Genomic DNA, 20,688 nt, shown 5'->3' with positions numbered 1-20,688 from the left:
CAGGCTGACAGGCCTGTAGTTCCCTGTATCCTCCTTCCGGACCTTCTTGTAGATGAGCGTCACATTTGCTAACTTCCAGTTGACTGGGACCTCTCCGGTTATCCAGGACTGCTGATAGATCATGGAAAGTGGCTTGGTGAAATGACCAAGTGGCTTGGTGTATCAATGACCAAGGACACAAGTGATAGCAGTAAAACTGGTGAACGATGAGGAAAGCCTTGTTTATGTCATGGCAGGTGGCCCCCATGCCAAGAAGGCCACAGTGCAGATGACTCAGCAGCAGAAGACCTGTGCTCTAATGGTAGGAGCATGGAGCAAGGTTGCATCACCTTGTACCTGCCATTCCTCTCCTGGCATTTAAGAGATTGTAACCCATTAATTTCTCATTTCAAGTGAGACCTGAGCCACAGATTGGCACCTGGTGAGCTGAGACAGTACAGACCCTCCAGGAAAGACAAGGTGCCATTCAAGCCCCTTTCTTCTCTTCTCCTGTGCTGAGACCTGAAGCAGTTTGTGATCAGACCACCACAGCCAGAGACTGAATGAACAAAACTGGCCGCAAATGGAGCCGACCCTGGGCTGTGACCCCCCAGAAACTTCTTTGCTTCTTGTGCCCATGGAAAACATACCCACAGGAACTATTTTGCAGGGCCATGGAAATGCCCAGACATCCCACCAGTGGGAACAGGGGCAAATTACAAGTGCAATTCAAAATTCACAGTTAGAGTTTGCAAAGGACAAAAGATTTAAAGCTAAAGAAAGGCTTAGTGGTACCAGATATCTGGATTCAGTGCCTAAGTTTGATGTGCAGGACCGTGCAAGAGCGCAAGCCAACTAGGTGAGAGGACAACCTTTTGCTGTTATCATCACCTTGTGAAAGCAGCCAGGAGAGCATCTGCCAGACCAGGCAGTTTATGCAGCCTCAGCGCCAGGACCCATCGGCAGTGCTGGAAGTATCCCCCAGCCTCATCCCTCCTGCACACGCTTTCATGAGTCCGTCTTGCTTATTTAGAGCACTATGTGTGCCTGTAAAGGGTTTGCACGAAGACCTACAACTTTTTAGGTAAAAGACTTGAAAATCTGTGATATCGAGTTGATAATTTAAAAAATAATAATTCATAAATAAATAAAAAGAAATAAATAATAAATTAAAAAATAAAGCTTATAGCAACTTCTAATGGAAGAGTATGAATGGAGCTTACGAAGGTGGGGAGCCGAGGGGCCAGCCTGAGCCATTGGGGTTACCCCACTTCCCTTAGCTGGTCTGGGTGGGTTAGCAGGGATTTCAGAATATGGCAGATTATTTTATATGCCATACTTATGCCAAAATAAGCACATGAAAAAAACAAGCATCAGGCCAGACTTCAGTCTAACCTAATTATTATTTTCTGGACTAAAAACCAGAAAAGATTCAAAATGCTTTTTCTCTTTTCAGAATTCTCATTCCTTTGAAAACCAGGACTTTTCAGAGGTAAAGTCTCCCAGGAAGAAAAATATTTACTGAATTAAAAACCAGAAACTTGTTGAACCCCACATTATAATCGGAATTATGATGCTACTCCCTTCCTTTGTAATAAATTCCACCAAAAGAACAAATCTGAACTTATAATGAGAAAGATATATTTTGAAAATATCTTTAAGCTTATGCTAAAGGCAGTCCTTGTCAAATGGCAGCTCAATCAGCATGCCGTCTTAGCAGCTGCTCTCACTTATATACATAAGGATCAGGACTCTAGAAAGTAAAATGAAAATAAGATTTCTCAGTAAATGTGCTTTTCCATGTGGTTTTTCATCTCTATTTCCTGCCCTTTGGCAGTGTTGGCTTTCCACCTATACCAGGAAAACTGAACCCCAGTTCAACTTATTTTCACTTATGAGTTAATCCAATTTATTTCAGCCTGAGCCAGCTCCTCTCAAAGAAGCAGGAACGTCTGCATGATGGTACAGCATGCACTTTGCAGGGGATGCTCACTGCAGCTGCAGCTGCTGCACCGGGGCAGCCTGGGCAAACGCCTGCACGGTCCAGCTGCCTGTCCCCTCTTCAGACGTGAGGTGCAGCTCTTGAGTCGAAATCAGGGATATGCCTGCAATGGAGAGAGGCAGAGTGTGCTTATTAAAATGTAAAATGTTATAAAACTATGAGAAGTCGCAAGCACTTTGGAGAGTGGTATTAGGATTCAAAATTATCTTGATAAATTGAAAAAATGCTCAAGTGAATAGGACGTGAGTCCGTAAGCACAGGCACAAAGCACAAGAGCAGACACAGCTACTGCACAAAACCAAGAGGGGAAATGACCGATAGGCAGCAGTCTCTCCAAAAGGTATTTTGTAGATATAGAGGCTCACAAAGGTAGTGCGAATCAATAATGTCCTGCTGTTGTAATCAAAGCAAACATCATACTTGGATACATAATTATAAATATTTCTCAAAAATTTTTCACTTGCATCTCCTTTCACTAGATGAAATGAGACAGTGTCCTTCAACCCTGTTTGGAGATTTCAGTATAAATGCAACTGCATTTACTCAAAAATGTACCTTGCCTACATATTCTGAAGTGTAAAATGAGAAAAGTTTTAATCAAAATAGCTGAAGTGACTAGAAGCAAATGACATGCATCTTTGTATTAGATTCAATTTTCTTTTAAAGATAAGATTTGAAAAATATACCATCTAAAAAGGAGCGGATGAACCTTGGCATGCAAATGTGAAAGATTAAAGCAAGAACATCTGATGAGCAAGAGCACAAGGCTGAAATCATGGTGTACCCCCTGAAAGGGAGTAGGTAAAAAGGGATCAAACTAGGGGAACTTGGCATAACAGTCCTCATGTAAATAAATGGCAGCTGCTAAATTGCATTTGGGTGGATAGAGATTACATAGCATAAAGCACTCCCTAAGGTTTCTTAAGCCCTGACATAGGTTGCCTGGGGAATCTGCATTTTCAGACCTTTTAAGAGCAGGTCACTATTTTTGCTCCATAATGCAGAAGCCCAAAGAAGGCAATGAATGTGGTGTAAAGCTACAGCAGGGTACCTCTGGTCTGGTTTTTGGGAGCAGAGTGAATCGGGGGTAGAGGAAAGGCTGCACTACTGCTTTCCCAACTGGATGGTCCAACAAACATGTTCCTAGCCCTGGGATGGAAAAGACAGGCTGCTCCTGCCTTCACTCTGCTCAGTCATTGTCCGCTCCGTGACTTTTAGGATTCACTAAAAATCTGCCTCTTCATATCTGAAGAGGAAAAGGAAAGGTGCTCAGCAGCATTCCCATCCTCCTCTCTGTGTTGCGCTCATGGCTTCTTGGCACGGGAAGGGAGCAGAGCCCAGTTCCTCCTGCAGTCGCATACCCAAACCCAACATCAGATCTGCGCACAAAGTTCTTGGTGCTAAAACCCTCTGAGGCCAGGAGCTAGAGTCACACTCTTCTGAATAACGCCATTCATGGCAGCCCAGCTCCCAGTCTCCCCAACCCACGTGGGCCCGCACTGCATGCCAGGCCAGCCAGCCCGCGTCCTGCATCCCGCATCCTGCATCCCACATCCTGCATCATCCCACGTCCCACATCTTGCATCCCGTATCTCATATCCTGCATCCTGCATCCCGCATCATCCCACATCCCGCATCCTGCATCCCACATCTTCCATGGCTACTCAGCTTTTGAACTGGAGAGCTGGGCTGAGGCTGCAACAGGGCTTCTGGGGCAACTGTGTCCCAGTGCCACAGTGAGCCAGATCTTTCCAGAATGTAATTTCTGAGAGAGCCTCCCCCCAGTTACCTTTCCTCTCCTGGATATTAGAGACACGGTAGTAATAAAAAGACCTAGTCACACGGGATGTATAACTCAGAGCAATAAAGACAGTCAAGGACTAGATGCAGAGAGGTTACCTCATTCTTTAATCCTTCCCTACTTTCTGCAGAAAGGGTAATTGCAAAGATGATGAGCTGACCTTGGGCTGCCTGATTCAGACCTTCAGATAACTAATTTAACAAGAATTCGTGAGAGAGGCTATGCGGGGTGCAACAGGATAAGTCTTTGTTTCGGTTAAAAAGATCTTGGATTTTTCTCATTGCTATAGCTTGGTTTTTCAATAATGGCAGAGCAAAGACGCTATCTACTCACGCGGTTATTCCTTTCCCCGCAAAGATTGTCATAATAGCTGTACAGCCACATCCCAATCACGCAAAGGGTATCCATCCATCGCAGTCTGGTGCTGGCACTTTCTCACATGCTGCCAAGCAGGGTGGGAGCAGCAGAACCAGGGGCGAGAGCAGATGGCTCGCACCTCCAGGGGATGCGGTCCCTGCACAGGACCCACGCCACTCTCCGGGCAAACTCATTATTAGATGGCACCAGCAATTTCCATCTAAATCCCACTGGGATTTTACACTGGAAGCAGGCTGTAAATTAAATAAATATTGCAACATATTTGTAAGACAGCTGTATTAAATGCTTCCAGATATAAATTTATCCTCCAGACGTGTGTGGTCAGATGGGATCCAGGCAGCTCACATTACTCTGCAACACTTGCTGGGCTCTTGCCCTGATTTCCTCATATATCATGTGTTTGGAAGCCTGAAACATTATTATTTTTTTTGGCATTACAGCTACATTTAATCTGTCAGCACTAAGCACCGCAGGAACACACAGGGACAGATGGGCCTGGACTCTTCTTCCTATCTGAATAAACACAGGCACACCCAGGAAAGCAGCTGCTGCAAAGTCATGCTCTGGGGCAAAGTATCGATTTGCCACCTAAATTTCACCTGCTCAGTAAACCAGTTCTTGTGCAATGAATGCCAACAGTATGAGTTAAATCAGTGAGGGAGATCCTCTCCTTCTTCTGTTTAGGTGTCTAAATTACGTGGAGAAATTCCCAAGACCCTGAAAGCAACTTCCACATCCTGATGGTTGTGGTACGGGATGGGAATTCTTCAGTGTAACGTTTGGGGTTTTTTATATTTATGGCATGATCTGTCATGGCATACACTGCCATCATGTGGACATGACAGCATTGAGCCAACCGTACAGAGGCTCTTTGCAAATATTTGGTAACCTTCCAAGTGTCCTTTATCACCCAGCTGTAGTTTTGCCAGCCTTAGATGTCCAGAAGGTCAAGCGAAGGCTCTCTTCACCCCGCCAACCTCCCCAGACCACTCTGGCTATCACGAGACTCTTGTAGATGCTGCTTCATGCTGAGATCTTCTTTTGGAGGCTCTTTACTTCAGTCGGGACTCCTGGGGGCAACAGGGCCGTAGGTTCTCCTGGTGCTAAGCAGACTGTTTCTGGCTTTGTCCAAGTCCTTTACGATGACCAGACCAGTGCTGTTGCCTTTCACGTTTCTCCACTTGCAGCTCTGTGGCCACTTCACTTTTTCTTTTGAACTTCCACGGTTTCTTCCCCTGCAAAAAAAACTGAGTTATCATCCACAGGCTATGCTAAAGAGTGTCTGACCAAATGCTCATAGGCCCTCTTGCCATGAAATCTCTGAAATACATGAGAAAGGCATTTCTCTCCCCTCCACCAGTGAAACAGAAAATGCAGAGGCTGAAGGCTGGATTAGGCACCCAGTTTTGATATCACCCAAGCTCAGCTTCTTGTTCCAAATCCCCATAAATGTGGGGTTAGCCACTCTGTTCCCTATGTCCCCTCCCTATCAGCTCAATGCTTGACATTTCACTTGACCTTCAAGACAACCCATATCCCCTTGGCTCCATGCTCAACAGTTGTTACTGGTTATTAAATAGCTATCAAGGAGCCAGACGGGTAAATATCCACCCTGCTTAGTAACCCATGGTCGAACATGTTGTCCAGGGACTTTGTCACCAGTGAGAATTTCTGTGTTGTTATAAAAGTTTCATCTGATGCCATGCCAGCGATTTCACCAGCCTGGTGAAGGGGGATTGGGGGATTTCTGAGTTATTTTGTAGGTGATTGCTGAAAGGTGCTGGCTGGATACACTGACATACACCACTTGAACCTAACTTCAAGGTTAATCCCAAGCATCACGGCAGACCTGTTAAAACCCTCTCTGTAACCTCATCTGATAACAAGAGAAAATGCACAGTAACATCACTGTCTTCACGCCCTTCTCCTTCACACGCCCAATCTATTTACGTGAGCCCCACATTTTCAAGGCAGACTGCAAAGCCATAGATCTGGCTCAGGCAGCTCAAAAGTGGCTCCTTGTGCTGCGTGTTCATCCTTCTCCATCTCCTCAGGTAGGCAAGAAGCCTCAGCAGGAGCGTCCCAAACAACTGTAACCCACATGCTTCCCAGCCAGCTGGCCAACCAGCCAACTGGCCAGCCGGCCAACCAGCCTGCACTGCCTTCTCTCCTGATGGGAAGGCTACTAATCATGGTGCTGCAGGACAGGTGGAGGATCATAGGAAGAGCTAGAGGTACTAGATGTGTCTCCTACACCTTTCATGGCAGTGTGGTCCCTGGAGTCAGGTGCTCCTGCTCAGGAGTATGAAGTTGCCACAGCAGATCAGGTCCCTCTTGCTCTGGCTACAGTCAAAGCCTTCCCTAAGAAATACCTAACCTTACAGACTGCGTCCTTCTGCCCCCTAAAGAGCAACCTTTAACTCTCCTCTGAACTTTCACACAGATCCAAATGGCTTGGCATAATAAGATACACTCAGTCTCATGAAGATGGCCAAGTGTGTGAAAAGCTAACTCCGTTCAGTGCCTGCCAGGGATGTTCTCCAAGGAAACACAAGGAGAGTCAGTGTGTTCTTTAAATTTTAAAATTGTTGATGGATATGGCTCTAATGACTGACCAGTTTGTCGTGGTTTAATCCCAGCTGGCAACTAAGCACCACATAGCCACTTGCTCACTCCCCCTGGTGAGACAGGGGAGAGAATTGGAAGGGTAAAAGTGAGAAAACTCATGGGTTAAGATAAAGACAGTTTAATAAGTAAAGCAAAAGCCGCACACGCAAGCAAAGCAAACCAAGGAATTCACTCACTACTTCCCATCAGCAGGCAGGTGTTCAGCCATCTCCAGGAAAGCAGGGCTCTATCACACATAATGCTTACCTGGGAAGACAAAACACCATCACTCCAAATGTCCCCCCCTCTTCCTTCTTCTCCCAGCTTCGTATACTGAGCATTACATCATACAGTATGAAATATGCCTTTGGTCACTTGGGGTCAGCTGTCCCAGCTGTGTCCCCTCCCAACTTCTTGTGCACTCCCAGCCTCCTCGCTGGTGGGGTGGTGTGAGAAGCAGAAAAGGCCTTGACTCTGTGCAAGCACTGCTTAGCAATAATGAAAACATTCTTGTATTATCAACACTGTTTCCAGCACAAATCCAGAACATAGCCCCATACTAGCTACTATGAAGAAAATTAACTCTATCCCAGCCAAAACCAGCACATTCTCCACCCCTTATTCCATATCATTTACGTCATGCTCAGGTCCCATACTATCCAATACAACCTCATTAACCACCACGGTCCTTCCCATCCTTTTATACAATACACAATATCATTCCCTTAGTCTATGGACCACGCCTGTAAAATGTCTTTAAAATGTCCACTGAGTTCATTTAGTCCACGACTTTGGGCTCCATCTGTTATGGTGGTCACTCAGGACAGGAGAAGTGGTGCATTGCGTGGAGTTATTGGGCACAAAAGCCAGCTGAGGTCGGGTCACTGCTGCACTTGCCTCACTTGTTGTAAGGCTTGTCCTCCATTGGTTCAGGTGATTCCTGCTATAGTAATTCCTATAACATGCAACTCAAATCATGGGTTACAACAATTTAAAGGTATTTCCATTTAAAGGTATATCCCAGCCAAAACCAGCACACAGGCTCTGGCCCAAAGGATGCAGCATGTCAGCAATGGTGATGGGGAGAAAGCAGGATGACAAATGCCAGCCAGAGGATACAACTCCTCCTTCCTCTTCTTCCCAGTCTGAAGAAGCAGAGGCACCATCTTAAAGTAGCTTTCAGGGGTCCAGTTAAGGGGACAGTCATGCTGGGGAGCTGAAGAAATGCGCTAGGACAGGGCTTATGCAGCCAAAGCACCTGAGTCTGAGGAGATATAAGAGATTTTCAGCTCTTGTCATTGGCTCTTTGCAATACATCTTTCTGCCATGCTAACAAAAGCCCAGTGCCATGCAGACAGCTGTAGTGTTGACTGGGTCACCTTATCCCAGCTTAGGAACTTATGCAATCATTATTTCTCGGGAAACGCTGAAGAAACTTAGTGTTATAGACAACGTTGGCAGATTAGCAAAAGGGTATTTGCAGCCCAGGAACAGACTAAGAGTAGATCATAGAGTCGACGTCTTTCAAGAGAAAAGTGTGTTTCTAGAGCAGTCTTCTACTACCAGCATGAAGAAGTAATGAACAGACCCCCTCTTTAGCCCAAACTTTAGCAGGCATCTGGACATGCATGGTAGGAACTCGCTGTTAGCCAGCTGACATGCCCAGTGCCTTTTGTGCCCTGGGTACCCACGATGGCAGATGTTTCAATGTCAGCATTCTCGTCCCATCTTATGTGGAAATGTCCAGGCTGCCAACTTAAGGATGCAAACCCAGAAGTGTGTGAGGAGCTCCTGAAACATCATCACTGCTGGAGCTGGAGGCCACTGTTAGAAACTGCCACTTCCAACACATCATGCCTGAGCATTTGCAAAATATCACCACCTGAGAACTAGGTAATGATGCACATGACCATGAGACCATGTACCACACTAACTAACATCAGCAGAAGGATCGATGTTCACCCAGGAAATCCACAGCTGAACTTCCAAGAGGAGACAGAAGCAGTGGGATGCACAGTCAAACATCCCCACGAGGGACATGAAGGTGGAGACACCTGAACCCACCAGGTCCCTCTGTGAACCATTCAGCTGCAAGGATGAGTCTTTGTATGGCACTCAGCATCCTCTAGCTGTGTGGTGGGGAGGACAAATCCTCTTTCTTACAAGGACCCACAGGTAATACTGCAGTGCCTGTGTTGGAAAGAGGGTCAGGCTGAATCTTCCTGCTCTGTGCACTAGTGTACCTGCCCATACAGAGAAAAAAAAAAGCCATGCTGAAAGAGGTTGTGCATTTCAGCAAGGGAATCTGCACGGATCCAAAGTAAAACTGTCCCAAATGCCCTCAGATATGGGGCTTTATACTGTGAGCTCCCAAGAAGGGTTGAGAGTTCAGAGAAGTTGCACGCAAAGACTTCAAGTGAAAAGGGAGTTGCTTTAGCAACACTTCTTGAGGAGTGCTGTGCACCACACCTAAGCATTTCTGCAGTCTGTTGATTTTTCTTTCAAAGAGCACAGGATGAGTCCAGCTCTCACAGCTGGGCACCTTCCTGTGCTACACTCAAACTGGCACATGCCATGACCTTCAGTCTGTTTGCAGTGAGCAACATATCACAATGGATGAGCACTATATCTATAATCCCTCACATGGGTTCACAGCAGCCAGACACTTTAAGTCTCCCTGATACTGAAATATAAAAGGTACTGTCTGTACCTAGGGTTTTGTCTTTATGATTATTAATTAACAAATAGGCCACAAGCCAGCTGAGGGAAAAGTTCCTCACTTCGCTAACTTTCAGACATTTTTGTCGAGTCAGGTAATTCCCAAACAGTGGGTCTTGTAACATTTTTTCATATATACTTCCTGTCTAAAAAGTTTAAATATTCTCATTGGAGCTGTGCAGATTCACTTCAGCCAGTGATCTCCATGTCTCTGTCATTATAAAAAGGATACATCTGGACAACAAATTCCAGATAAATAGTATTTTTTTCAGTAAAATGACTCTACTAGCAGAAAACATGGGTTTCAATTGGCCATGGAGTAATTTAGACTAAAAACTAAAGGAAAGTGCCCAAACATCAGAAGACCCTCGTCTCAAGAGACATGTTAAGTTGAAGAGAAACACCCACAAAATTCAGCAGCCCCTATGTAGTAGCATGTCAGACTACCAGGTTCAGCAGCTGATGACTCATTTGATCCTCATAATATCCTAACACCCAAGTGGGAAATGATTTCAGCCCATCTGGGGATCCTCCTCTTTGCAATATGCCTGGAAGTTACCGACACGTGGCAGGCTTACATCCCAAGTCCTCCACCAACCCCACAATTCCCTCCAAGCCATTCCAGGCTTCTGCATGTATGGGATGTGAGCCCAGGCAACCAGCAGGATCTGCTCAGGGATTGCTAGAAGGGGTCCTACTTGGGGCCCAATCAGACACTGCATTGGAGAGGTAAATGCAGTGATGTGGAGTCTTTTTTGGTGGATGGTAAGATGCCATGTAGACAGGGGAAGGAGGACTCACCAGGACTGTAGAGCAAACATGACCTTACCATCATGTCTCCCTATCAGATTAGATGTGCCCTCAGTCTTGCTGCAGCTCATTTTACTGCTCTGCTGCTTTCCCTCACCTTGTCTTATCTATTGACCATGATAATTCTTCTGGGCAGCAGTCTTGTCTCCTGGCTTGTCTATAGTAGGACCTCTTGGAGAACAGGGACACAGGCCCTTGCGTGCTGATTGGGTTATGTCTGTTCTCTTGATTGTAGTCTGGCTGTGCTGTGTGATGTTGCAGTCACTCAGAGCACTATTTTTACAGCTGGAGGCAGCTGGATCCATCCAGCCCGTGTGTTTGGCAGAGGTGGCCCATTTGTTCTTCGTTTCACATGGGCGAATGAACGGCTTCCAGACCTGAATTTGGCTGAGGACAGCATGGAGCTCAGCTAGAGCCCAAGCCTCTTACCTCCTCCCTCCTATGGCTTCATCAACCTGCGCATGGATGACTGCGAGGGCTTTCCCTCACTGCTGGGGTATATGGGACTTCAAAGAAAATAGCTAATATGTACAGGTTGTTTGTTAACAAGCCGCCTCCATCCACAGGTTGCTGGAAGCAGGTCAAAGGGTGAGTGGGAGCAGCAGGCAATCAGGCTGCTGGCCAAGCTGATGCGTTGCTTACCATGATGTTTCTGCTGCTATAAATTGCTGCCAGCAGTGCTTCGCTAGCTCAGCTCCAGCAGAGCAGGAGGGAGAGGATTTTTACCTGCACCTAGCTCCTCATCAGGCACAGCTGCAGGAGGAGCAGAAGAGAAGCAGGCAGGAGAAGGCAGTGTCAGGCATCCCAGATTCAGGGCAGTATGGCATCTCTGCTGGACAACATAGCCAGACCTTCTGCTGTCGTTCTGCAGCTGTCTGTGGTGCTTGGTGTCATCTTCGTGCTGCTGAAGGTGGCCCGGTTCTACCAGGAGAGGAAGAAACTCCTCAAAGCTCTGGAGGCATTCCCTGGTCCCCCGAAACACTGGCTCTATGGCCACAATCATCTGGTAAGGAGGGAGCTGGACTCAGTCAGAGTGGGTTTGTCCCAACAACAGTGGAAGATATCAGTCAGGATGAGAGGGCGCACTGGGGGGGGTGTGCATATCCCCTGCTCGTGTCCTTTCCTGCAGGAGAGGACCTCTGCAGAGGGAGTGCCAAGACTTTAGCAGGGCAGGCAGAAAGGGTGCCTCAATATGAGATGGGCATCATGTTGGTAAAAAACAGAGCCACTTTTTTGCCATCATGTGCTTAAACATGGAGTTAGGTGATTTCTGGGACTTTCATGAAGTTATTTAAATATGAGCAACCATAAAATACGTGTGATACCAAGCCACTCCGAGCCCAGGCTGTCCTAATGTGGCTCAACTGCAGCCAGGCCCCAGCTAGGGACCCTCCATGGAGCTGCCTTGTGCTACAGGGATCTGGCGGCTCAGGCAGCTTTGCCACCTGTGCACAGTTGCTTTGCCATGCCCAGCATCTCCTCCACTTGCAGCACGGAAAGCCCCCCTGTGACAAGTCCATCCACTCTCTCCACATTTCTCAGGAGAGAATGTCTTGCATGCTCTTTCCATGAGAGGGCAAGTTTAGCCTCTGCTCTCCCCAGCACGTCCCCCTTTCCGCCTGAATTCAGTCCCTGCTTAACTGTCATTGCAGATAACTAGACATAAACTATTAAATCAGATGGTATCATGGGGAGAAGAATACCCCTATGCCTTTCCCAGATGGTTTGGACCAGTCCTGCCTTCTCTAGTAATCCACCATCCTGAATATGCCAAAAGCATACTTGGCCGAACAGGTAATTCTCTACATCTGGTTTTGGGAAGTCATGTCCTTGACACTCCCCTACTGAGAAAATCATGGGAACCTTGCCTGGAGTCATCCCCTCCTCCAGCTTCCTTCATAGCTATAGCAATTGTTCCTTTGCTCCCCTTCACAAACTCCCAGCCCACCCCAGGTTTCATGGAACACTTTGTATTCTCATGCAAAACAGTGCCCACATTCCTATTCCTCCAAGTCCACCGTCTCCATTATCGTTGATCTTACTGTCTTCTATGGCATCTACCACCACAATATTTGTGCTTCCCAGTAAACCCAGTAATATGGGTGAGCTGGCATGGCAATGGCTCTCAGAAGACATGTCTAGTCTTCTCCCCTGCTTCTTTCTGTGGAGCATGATGCCAGTGAGCGGTACATACATGGCCATCTCCAGTAACTCCCATCCATTGTTCTCAACTTTAAGATTGCCATGGCCATTTCTTTCCCACACACAGTTTTCATTATACCTTTCTCTGGTTTTCTCAATTCCACTGAGGTCATATTTGTAGAAGACCACTTTTAAACTCTACCTCTAGTATTAGAGTATTTTATATATTGAAATGAGATTAATTCTATGTTGTGATTTAGAGGACAAACTCTAATGTCAAGTTATCCTGAATTTTCTTTTTTGTTATGTTGAATTCATTAGCCATTCATATTGTTCTGGGATCTATTTTGTTTTACAGATCGCAAGTCCGACGTACCCTACAAATTCTTAGTTCCCTGGATTGGTAAATCATTCTCTTCCATTACCCCTTTCTGCCATGCCACACATTTCATCGGCTTCTCTCTTGTCTTCCTTTCTTTAGCTTTCTTCCATTCTAAAACCGGAGCTTGCAAACTGGTTTGTTTGGGTGTGAGCATTACTACCAGTGATGCCCACCTAGTCGTGGAGCACATCAGGTGGTTTTGCCTTGAATCACACACCCTGGCCTTCACAAAGCAACCTTTGGTTTGCTCAGGGACTGAATGCTACCATGGATAACTGGGGTGAGACACACCAAGACCAGGGATGTTCATGGCTTGCATACAGCTTTGGTCCTGCTAACAACTGCCACTGTGCACCACAAAAGGCACCCAAGTATTTAACTTAGGGCAGAAAAACCCATCTAAGAGAGCAAGTCCTGTGCCTCTGCCATCAAGGCTTTAGTTTCAGGGTCGATTAGGTGTGCACAGCCAGTTGCAGTGAAGGACATGCTGGCATGCTTCTCCTCCACCCAAAGAGTGCCTCTGTGAATGGCCTCATAGAGGCTGGAGAAAAGGCTCCACCACCAACTCTTTCTCCCCCCAGACCATGCATGTTAGCCTGCACTTGGCCAAAAGCAGTAGTGAGGCTGTCAGAGCTGTAATCAGAGTCTGGAGGAGCTGATTGCACCCTTGCTGACTGTGTCTGCAGGGCAGGGACTGTTGATCTTGGATGGAACCAAATGGTTCCAGCATCGGAAGCTGCTCACCCCAGCCTTTCATTATGATGTGCTGAAATCTTACGTGGCTCTGATGTCAGACTCGGTCAAAGTGATGCTGGTAAGAATCACCACTCCTGCTACTTTTACCTTTCAGCTGTGCACCAGCAAAAATAATCAGGTCTGGGAATGACTGAGGGAAAAAGACTGGACTTAGATGGTTCCTAGAGTTTCATTGAACTCTATTGGGTAGTTTTGAAGTTCTGAAACTTCAATTAGTTACCTCATTGGATAGTTTTGAAGTTCTGAAATTGCTCCCCTCACCTTCCTCTGGCCATTCCACTTATTATCTCTTTCATCTGCTTTCCAATAAAATCAACCACTGCTAGAATATACTGTCCTTGCCCAATAATGGTAAACTTGGAAAAAGAAATGCACAGAAGAGTTTGATTAGATTCACAGAATATATAGTGAACTAGGGCCTCTGCTTGCAGGAAAGAAAGTCATTAGCAGTGTGGATCTGGGAAGAGGGACAGGAAAATATGACCTGGTCATAGATGGTAGTCTGTCCCTCCTTACCTCTGCCTCCACCACTAGGATAAATGGGAAAAGAAGAACACAGAGTGGAAGTCAGTGGAGCTCTTTCAAGACGTCAGCTTGATGACGCTAGACAGCATCATGAAATGCGCCTTCAGTTATAATACCAACTGTCAGACTCAGAGGTCAGTGTCTGAACTTTCAAATTCTGGGAAAGCAAGTGCTCCTGTTTCCCCACTCATGTTGCTAACAACAGCTCTAACCTTGGTTGCTTTACAGCAACTCAGACTATTATATCAGAGCCGTTTATGACCTGAGCTACCTCGTGAGCTATAGAAGCCAGACTTTTTCTTACAAGGATGTCTTCTATGATTTGACTCGCAAAGGTCGTGACTTTCAGAATGCCTGCAAGCTGGCCCATACCCACACAGGTATTTCTCCCCCTTTCTCCCCAGCCCTGTCTCCCAGTTGAGCCTCTCCCCGACTTGTATCTGAGGCAGCTCAGAGGGGGGTTGCACCATGCACTGGCAAGAGGGTTACACGTTAAAGAGTCCAAGCTGCTGACCAAGCGGACAAGTACATGAGGTCTCTAGAGGGGCAGGATGCATCTAACTGATCATTCTTCTATGCAGATAAAGTAATAAAAGAAAGAAAGATGTTGCTTTCCAGTGAGAGGGAACTTGACAAGATCCAGAAGAAGAGACACCTGGATTTTCTGGACATCCTTCTTTGTACCAAGGTGAATGTTTAAAATAATGGTATCAAATGCCAAAGAACATACCTGCGTGGCACAGAGGATGCATCAGCAGGGAGCTCAGCACCCCTTGCTGGAGTTGCTGGCAACAGCCTCCGCACTCTAGATTTCCTAGCTTGGGGAAAGGTGGATTGAAAGGGAAGAAAAGAAAAATGTGTGAGATGCAGTGATTGAACATAAACAGCTCAGACAGACTTTCATCTTCCTTGTTCATTTTCATTGAGTTCATTAATAATTTAAAATAAGTGAGCTGTCAGAAACCAGGGAAGAATAAGATCTTTGGAAAGGTTCCAAGGAGGCCACTTTGACTGTAGTCCTCTTAAGAGGTTTTGTTTCTTACCTTCTGTAGTTTTATCTTCGCAGACACCTTCAGATACTCTGGACAGAAGCTGCCACTTGCTGTTCAGGAAGGAGATACACTCTGTGCTCACTCTGTCTTTCTGGAGCCACTGCTTTCCTTTCTGTCTCAATCTGAAACAAAAGTTGTCCAAATCAAACCACTGAAAAACGTAACAGGGACCCTTCGTAGGGGATGGAATAGGGTGTCCTTCTGAAAGGCTGGGATCTGGTACCCCACCAAAGCCCAACTCTGTAGCTCTGTTGACTGCAGAGGCAGCAATCAACGGGTCTGACTGTTCTCACATGTATTGGATGTATTTTCTACTGGCTTACTTCCTGATGTACAGGGAGACACAAGAGACATCAAATTGGGCCCTTCTTCATCAGTATCTGGGGTTATTTTCATACCCAAAGGAACAAGTCTAATTAATGTGTGCTTGAGAATAATATACTCTTCTCTTTGTTAGGATGCAAATGGAGTTGGGCTATCTGATGAGGACCTGCGTGCCGAGGTGGACACATTCATGTTTGCGGGTCACGATACCACAGCCAGCGGGATCTGCTGGCTCTTGTACTGCTTGTCATTATATCCAAAGTACCAGCAACAGTGCAGGGAGGAGATCCAGGGGATCTTGGGAGACCGAGATACCATTGAGTGGTGAGCTAGGACTTCTTATTCCTTTACTTTGAACTCTTTTCATTCATCCCAAGAAGGAAACTTCAACCACCTTATACTGCATCTGCCCTGGGGCATTCTGCTTTTCACACAGTGATACCGGAAGCAAAGAGAGGACTAGGAAAAGGAGAAACCCCAATGGGAGACGGGAGACAAGATAGTCCAGCCCACTCAGTTCCCATTGCTAGTGTCCTCATTGCTGCCACTCAAACACAGCCTGACCCCCCGGTTTGCTTTCAGGGAGGACCTTGGGAAGATGACTTACACTACAATGTGCATCAAAGAGAGCTTGCGCCTGTTCCCACCGGCTCCTTTTGTGTCCCGATACCTCTCTAAATCTGTCACATTTTCTGATGGACGCAGCTTGCCAGCAGGTCTGTTGAGTCTGTTCATCCTTCACACTGCTGTCCAGGACAAGTGGGGCATCCTCACTAGAGCTGCTGTGTGGAGGGGCTGGTGGGGCTTCTAGCCTCTCTTCTCTCTCCAAAGAAGGGCTGTACAGGGCCACCACAGCTCACCATCACAGTCCTTCCAGAAGGGTGGCTGGAGAGAGTCCAAGGACATGGTCTAGGGCACTGGGGTGTTCACAGAGCTCAAAGGGGCCTTGCAGAGTGTTGATCCTGGCCAAGGCTAAAAGTTCATCCCCTAGTACCAAAATGGGGCCCAGCTCTGAGGGTTTCAGGAGGTGACCTGCCTGGACAGGCTGGGCATTGTCCCTGCCAGATCTCCTGCAACAGCCCCTGCAGAGCCCAGGGAGGGAGAGCATCCCACAAACACCTCTCCTGGGTCTTCACTCTGAGATGTCACCAGCTTTTTCTCACTTTTCCTTTCCAGGCTGCCAGGTTGGACTGAACATATTTGCTATTCACAGGAATCGGGATGTGTGGGAAGACCCCGAGGTATTTTACCTTTATAACAAGAAGGGGAAGATGATCTCTGAGCCCAGACATCCACTTCCCTTGAACAAGGCAGCCCGTGTCTCTCTGCCATGTTCCCCCCCTCCCTTATTCCAACAGTCCATCTCTAAATGCAAAGTTCAATGAAGTTACCAAACACCCCAAGGCTTTGAACATGACAAAGTGCTGGGAAAGGGTGTTGAATAGTCTATCTGCTTGCATGGTGACACAGAGATGCTCAGACTGCTTTCAGCTGCCCTGGGTAGACTTAGGTCCCAGAGTGGTATGAGAAGTCCGAAGCCCTCCAAGCACTGTGTGATTTGAAGCTGATGTCTTAGAGGCTTCAAGGAAAGAAATAGCCAGGAAACCTGAAGGAGGGTCCGCAGTTGCCTCTCTCCAGTGGCTCTCTGGAGAGGCAGGATCAAGCCTGTCTGGACAAGAGGCAGTCTGACTTGATCATTGCTGCCATGGATGAGAAAATGCCTGCAGTCGTCTTGGGCGCTGTAGCGGGTGATCTGGATATCTCCAAGGGGAAGATCTGTATGGCCATCAGTGCCCTCTTCTCATCCACGTGGCTGGCTTTGCAGAGGGATGAACGTCAGCTGCAGCTCCTCTGGGCCAGCAGAGGCCACATCCAGCCCTACCTTGGGGACTAGGGGAGAAGCTGGTGCTGCTTGTGTCAGAACCAACACTGACCAAATGGCCTTTGTTGCTCCCACAGGTATATGATCCCCTGAGGTTTTCTCCGGAGAACTCAGCACAGAGGCACTCCCATGCTTTCCTGCCTTTCTCCGCTGGATCCAGGTGGGAGATCCTCCATCTGCCTCCTTCCCCATAGGCTGCCTGGCATGGGAGACCTAACTCAGAGCCAGGCTCCTGAAGCTAATCCTCTCTCAGCACCCATGAGCCAAGCTGGCTTGGCCAACTCAAGCAAGCTTTCCATAGCAGTATCTCCACCGTGCTCTATCAGCTCCAGAGTGTTTCCCACACCTCAAGCTCTGTGGTCGCTGTAGAGTTTCACACACTTTTCTTGTAGAGTTGTGGAGGTATTTACATTTTCTGTTGCCTGCATTGAGAATATGGGCTCCCTTGTCTAGGGATAAGTACCCAGTGCACCTCAAAGCCAAGCTGGGCTCAAGTCTCTGTGGTTCCTGTGCTGTATCAATAGACAGATGCAGGATACTGAGGTCTCAGTAACTTGGAAGAGGACATACTCCATACAGAGTCAAAAATGACCTTTCTGAGGTGTCTGGGTTTGGAGCTGAATCCATACAGCACTCTTTAGTGAAGAAATCCCCAGTTCTCTCAATTTCATATTTTTTTAAGTGCTTATTAACAAACAACAGCAATACCCCACCGCAGAGCTGGATGTGTTTTGGTGTGGCATGAGGGAATTCCTAGATAAGTTGTGGCATCACCTTTGCAGCAGCTGGAGGTCCCCCAGCACCCCAAAGGTGCTGCTTCAAGAAGCTCGTGCATGGGCTGAGCCCATCTCTGGGGTGGTTGGGGATGAAGGCTGCAGTAGGAGCATTTGTCATCCTCTCCTCAGGAACTGCATCGGACAGCAGTTTGCCATGAACGAGATGAAGGTGGCTTTGGCCCTGACCCTGCTCCGCTTCGAGCTCTTCCCCAACCCGTCCAAGCCTCCCACACCGATACAGCAGATTGTCCTCAGGTCCAGCAATGGGATCCACATGCATTTGAAGAAGATTCACTGACCCTATGGGGGACCATGGTGGGAAGCAAGTGCTTTCCCAAGGACCACCCTCCACCCAGAAGTTTAAGAGGGGGACACCAAACAGACCCACCCTGGCCACCTTGGATGTCTCCCACATTAACTTCCCTCACTGCTGCTATCCAGGGGAACATGCTGAGCCCCCTCACTCACACACACTGAACCCAGCAGGTCCAGGTCCCATCCTTGCATGAGGAACAGCACTGCCAAGCGGGTTTTGCAGCATGGCTGTGGCTCTGCCTTCACCTCTGCAGGCATCCTCCGTGTCCTACTCATCCCCTCACCTCCAGCCTGCCCTTGCACACTGCCTGGCAAGACTTCTGTCACTTGTCTCTGTATTTGCAGCATTGCCAGTTCCCAGCTCGGGCACGGCGGTGAACAATGCCAGTGTGGTTTGCATGGGTGTCTAAAGCCTGGACACTGCCCGAGCACGACATCCCTCCCCTGCCTCCAGCTTGGGTGTGCTCCTCCCTGCAGTCACACTACATCCCCATGCACCACCCTCCAAATTATTCCCTCTAATCTGTTCTGGGTCTGGCACTGTGCCCACCGTTATGGTTTTTCTGTCCCAGCACTGAACTTCCTTGCACTGAGGGTGCTCAGGAGCTAGTGCAGAGGCATGTCACCAGCTAACCTGGAGAAAGCACTTACCACACTGAAAACAACATTTGATCACCCTTGTCCTCCTCTCTGAAATGAGAATAAAGCCTTGTGGAGATGCTCTTCAAGCATGGCTTTGGATTCCTTTGCATTTAGGGGGCCAGGCGTGTACAGGATGAGTCCCAGCAGCCCAGAGGCAAGGCTGTGCCCAAGGGTGCAGCCCTGCAAGTGTTTTGTCAAGCCACAAGGGCTGTTTCAGTGGGTTTGTCCCCTGTTGAGCCTGAGGAGCCTGTTTCCACCCCTCCCACACTGTGGGTCACCAAACCCTCACCTCTGCCTCTGGGAGTTTCCGTGGTAAGAAAACAACTGAAATGACCTGGGTCAAACAAAGCAAAAGAGAAATCACCACACACACACCCTCAAATGCTGGTGGCAAGAACAAAATCAGCTTGCAAAAAAAAAAAGTCCCAAGAGGGAGCACAAGTCCGTCTCAAGCCCTTTTCTGCAGATGCTGAGAACTGACCGCTCAGTACATGAGTGAGCTGCCCAAGGGGTGCAGGTTGGCGCTGGCCTTGGGGCCAGGCTGGTTTTGGCGGTGCAGGGATCCACTGTAGGCCCTCGCCCAAGCACTGGCCATAGGTGGGCTCCCAGGCTAAAAGGAACCTGCTGGGTGAGCTGCAGGTCTGGGATGGGAAATGGATCACTAGGTGGCAGTGGGAGACCCAGAAAAAACAAAGTCGTCCCTGGTCCCTGGCAAAACCCCCTGGGCTTGGCAGGGAGCATGGCCAGGCCCAGAAGGGCAGCAGGTGGGCTCCATCCCTGTCCCATCGCCACCATCAGCCGTGTGGGACAGCAGAGCAGGCACTGCTCCATCACAGTCCCCAGCACGATGGTGGTATTACCCATGGCACAGGGAAAGCTTGTCACTGCGAGTGCCTGGGCACTCAGCAGGCATCAGGGAAAACTGAGGCATGGAGGGCTGCACACATGCCAGGCCATGGTGAGAGACAAGGCTGTTTGTCCAGCTTTCACCCATAGCGATAGCATCATCAGCATCACTGCGGGCACTAACATAGCCAAACAGTGTCTGTCTGTCTGGGCAGCTCATCTCTGCTGATGACCAGACCGGGACAGCCAAATCTGAGCATCTCCACATCTGAATAAATCCTGGCAGCCCCCTGCTCCCCCTCTGCACTGCCTGCTGTATCTTCAGTTTGAGAAACAAAACTCCTCTAGGGCTCGATCCGTACCTTCATTTTGGCTGTCTCGGTACGTAACGGGTTAGGGAGCTGTGAATAACCAGGAAGGTGCAGCTTGTATTTATTTTGCGAGGCAGCTGGAGACTGAGTTCCTCTTCTCCCCACTCCCTCCCCTTCTCACCCCAGGAAGAGACTGGGTGCAGGTTGTGTAGGTGCTGATGCCGCCACCCTTGCACCACTGGTGGACTCAGGCTGGTCTCAAAGGTCGGACTCCAGCTCTTCCCCTCCACAGCTCCAGCACAGCGAGGCCGTTGGAGGGCAGCAGTTTGACGCAGCTTTTCATTACTGGCCTTATTTGTCAGACATTTCAGCCACCCAGCCGGGAACAAGCAAATCACCTTGCAGGTCTGTTCATCCACTCTCCGGCTTGTGGTCCAAGC

The 20,688-nt window shown here is 48.1% G+C and overlaps 1 protein-coding gene across 1 annotated transcript; it reads left to right on the top strand.

The window, feature by feature from the left end:
• Positions 1-10,982: 10,982 nt before the first annotated feature.
• Positions 10,983-19,177, top strand: LOC104015532 (cytochrome P450 4B1). The gene is made up of 12 exons (XM_009468304.2): positions 10,983-11,301; positions 11,948-12,089; positions 12,796-12,840; positions 13,506-13,633; positions 14,110-14,234; positions 14,329-14,480; positions 14,682-14,788; positions 15,610-15,800; positions 16,059-16,192; positions 16,653-16,717; positions 17,436-17,518; positions 18,264-19,177. The coding sequence occupies exons 1-12, from the start codon at positions 11,116-11,118 to the stop codon at positions 18,430-18,432; spliced, it is 1,527 nt and encodes a 508-aa protein (XP_009466579.1). The 5' UTR covers positions 10,983-11,115; the 3' UTR covers positions 18,433-19,177.
• Positions 19,178-20,688: the final 1,511 nt, after the last annotated feature.

The sequence above is a fragment of the Nipponia nippon genome, unplaced genomic scaffold (genome assembly GCF_047370975.1).
Source record: "Nipponia nippon isolate SJK-2023a ecotype South Korea unplaced genomic scaffold, ASM4737097v1 scaffold_5, whole genome shotgun sequence".
Classification (NCBI taxonomy): Eukaryota; Metazoa; Chordata; class Aves; order Pelecaniformes; family Threskiornithidae; genus Nipponia; species Nipponia nippon.
Note: the sequence above shows the minus strand (reverse complement) of the source record. Positions and strands in the feature narration are given on the sequence as shown.

Bases quoted from the DNA above. Each gene is read 5' to 3' on its own strand.
- LOC104015532 (XM_009468304.2), top strand. From the start codon at position 11,116: ATGGCATCTCTGCTGGACAACATAGCCAGACCTTCTGCTGTCGTTCTG. The intron at 13,634-14,109 runs GTAAGAATCACC...CTCCACCACTAG, and splicing joins ACTCGGTCAAAGTGATGCTG to GATAAATGGGAAAAGAAGAA. The intron at 15,801-16,058 runs GTGAGCTAGGAC...GTTTGCTTTCAG, and splicing joins GACCGAGATACCATTGAGTG to GGAGGACCTTGGGAAGATGA.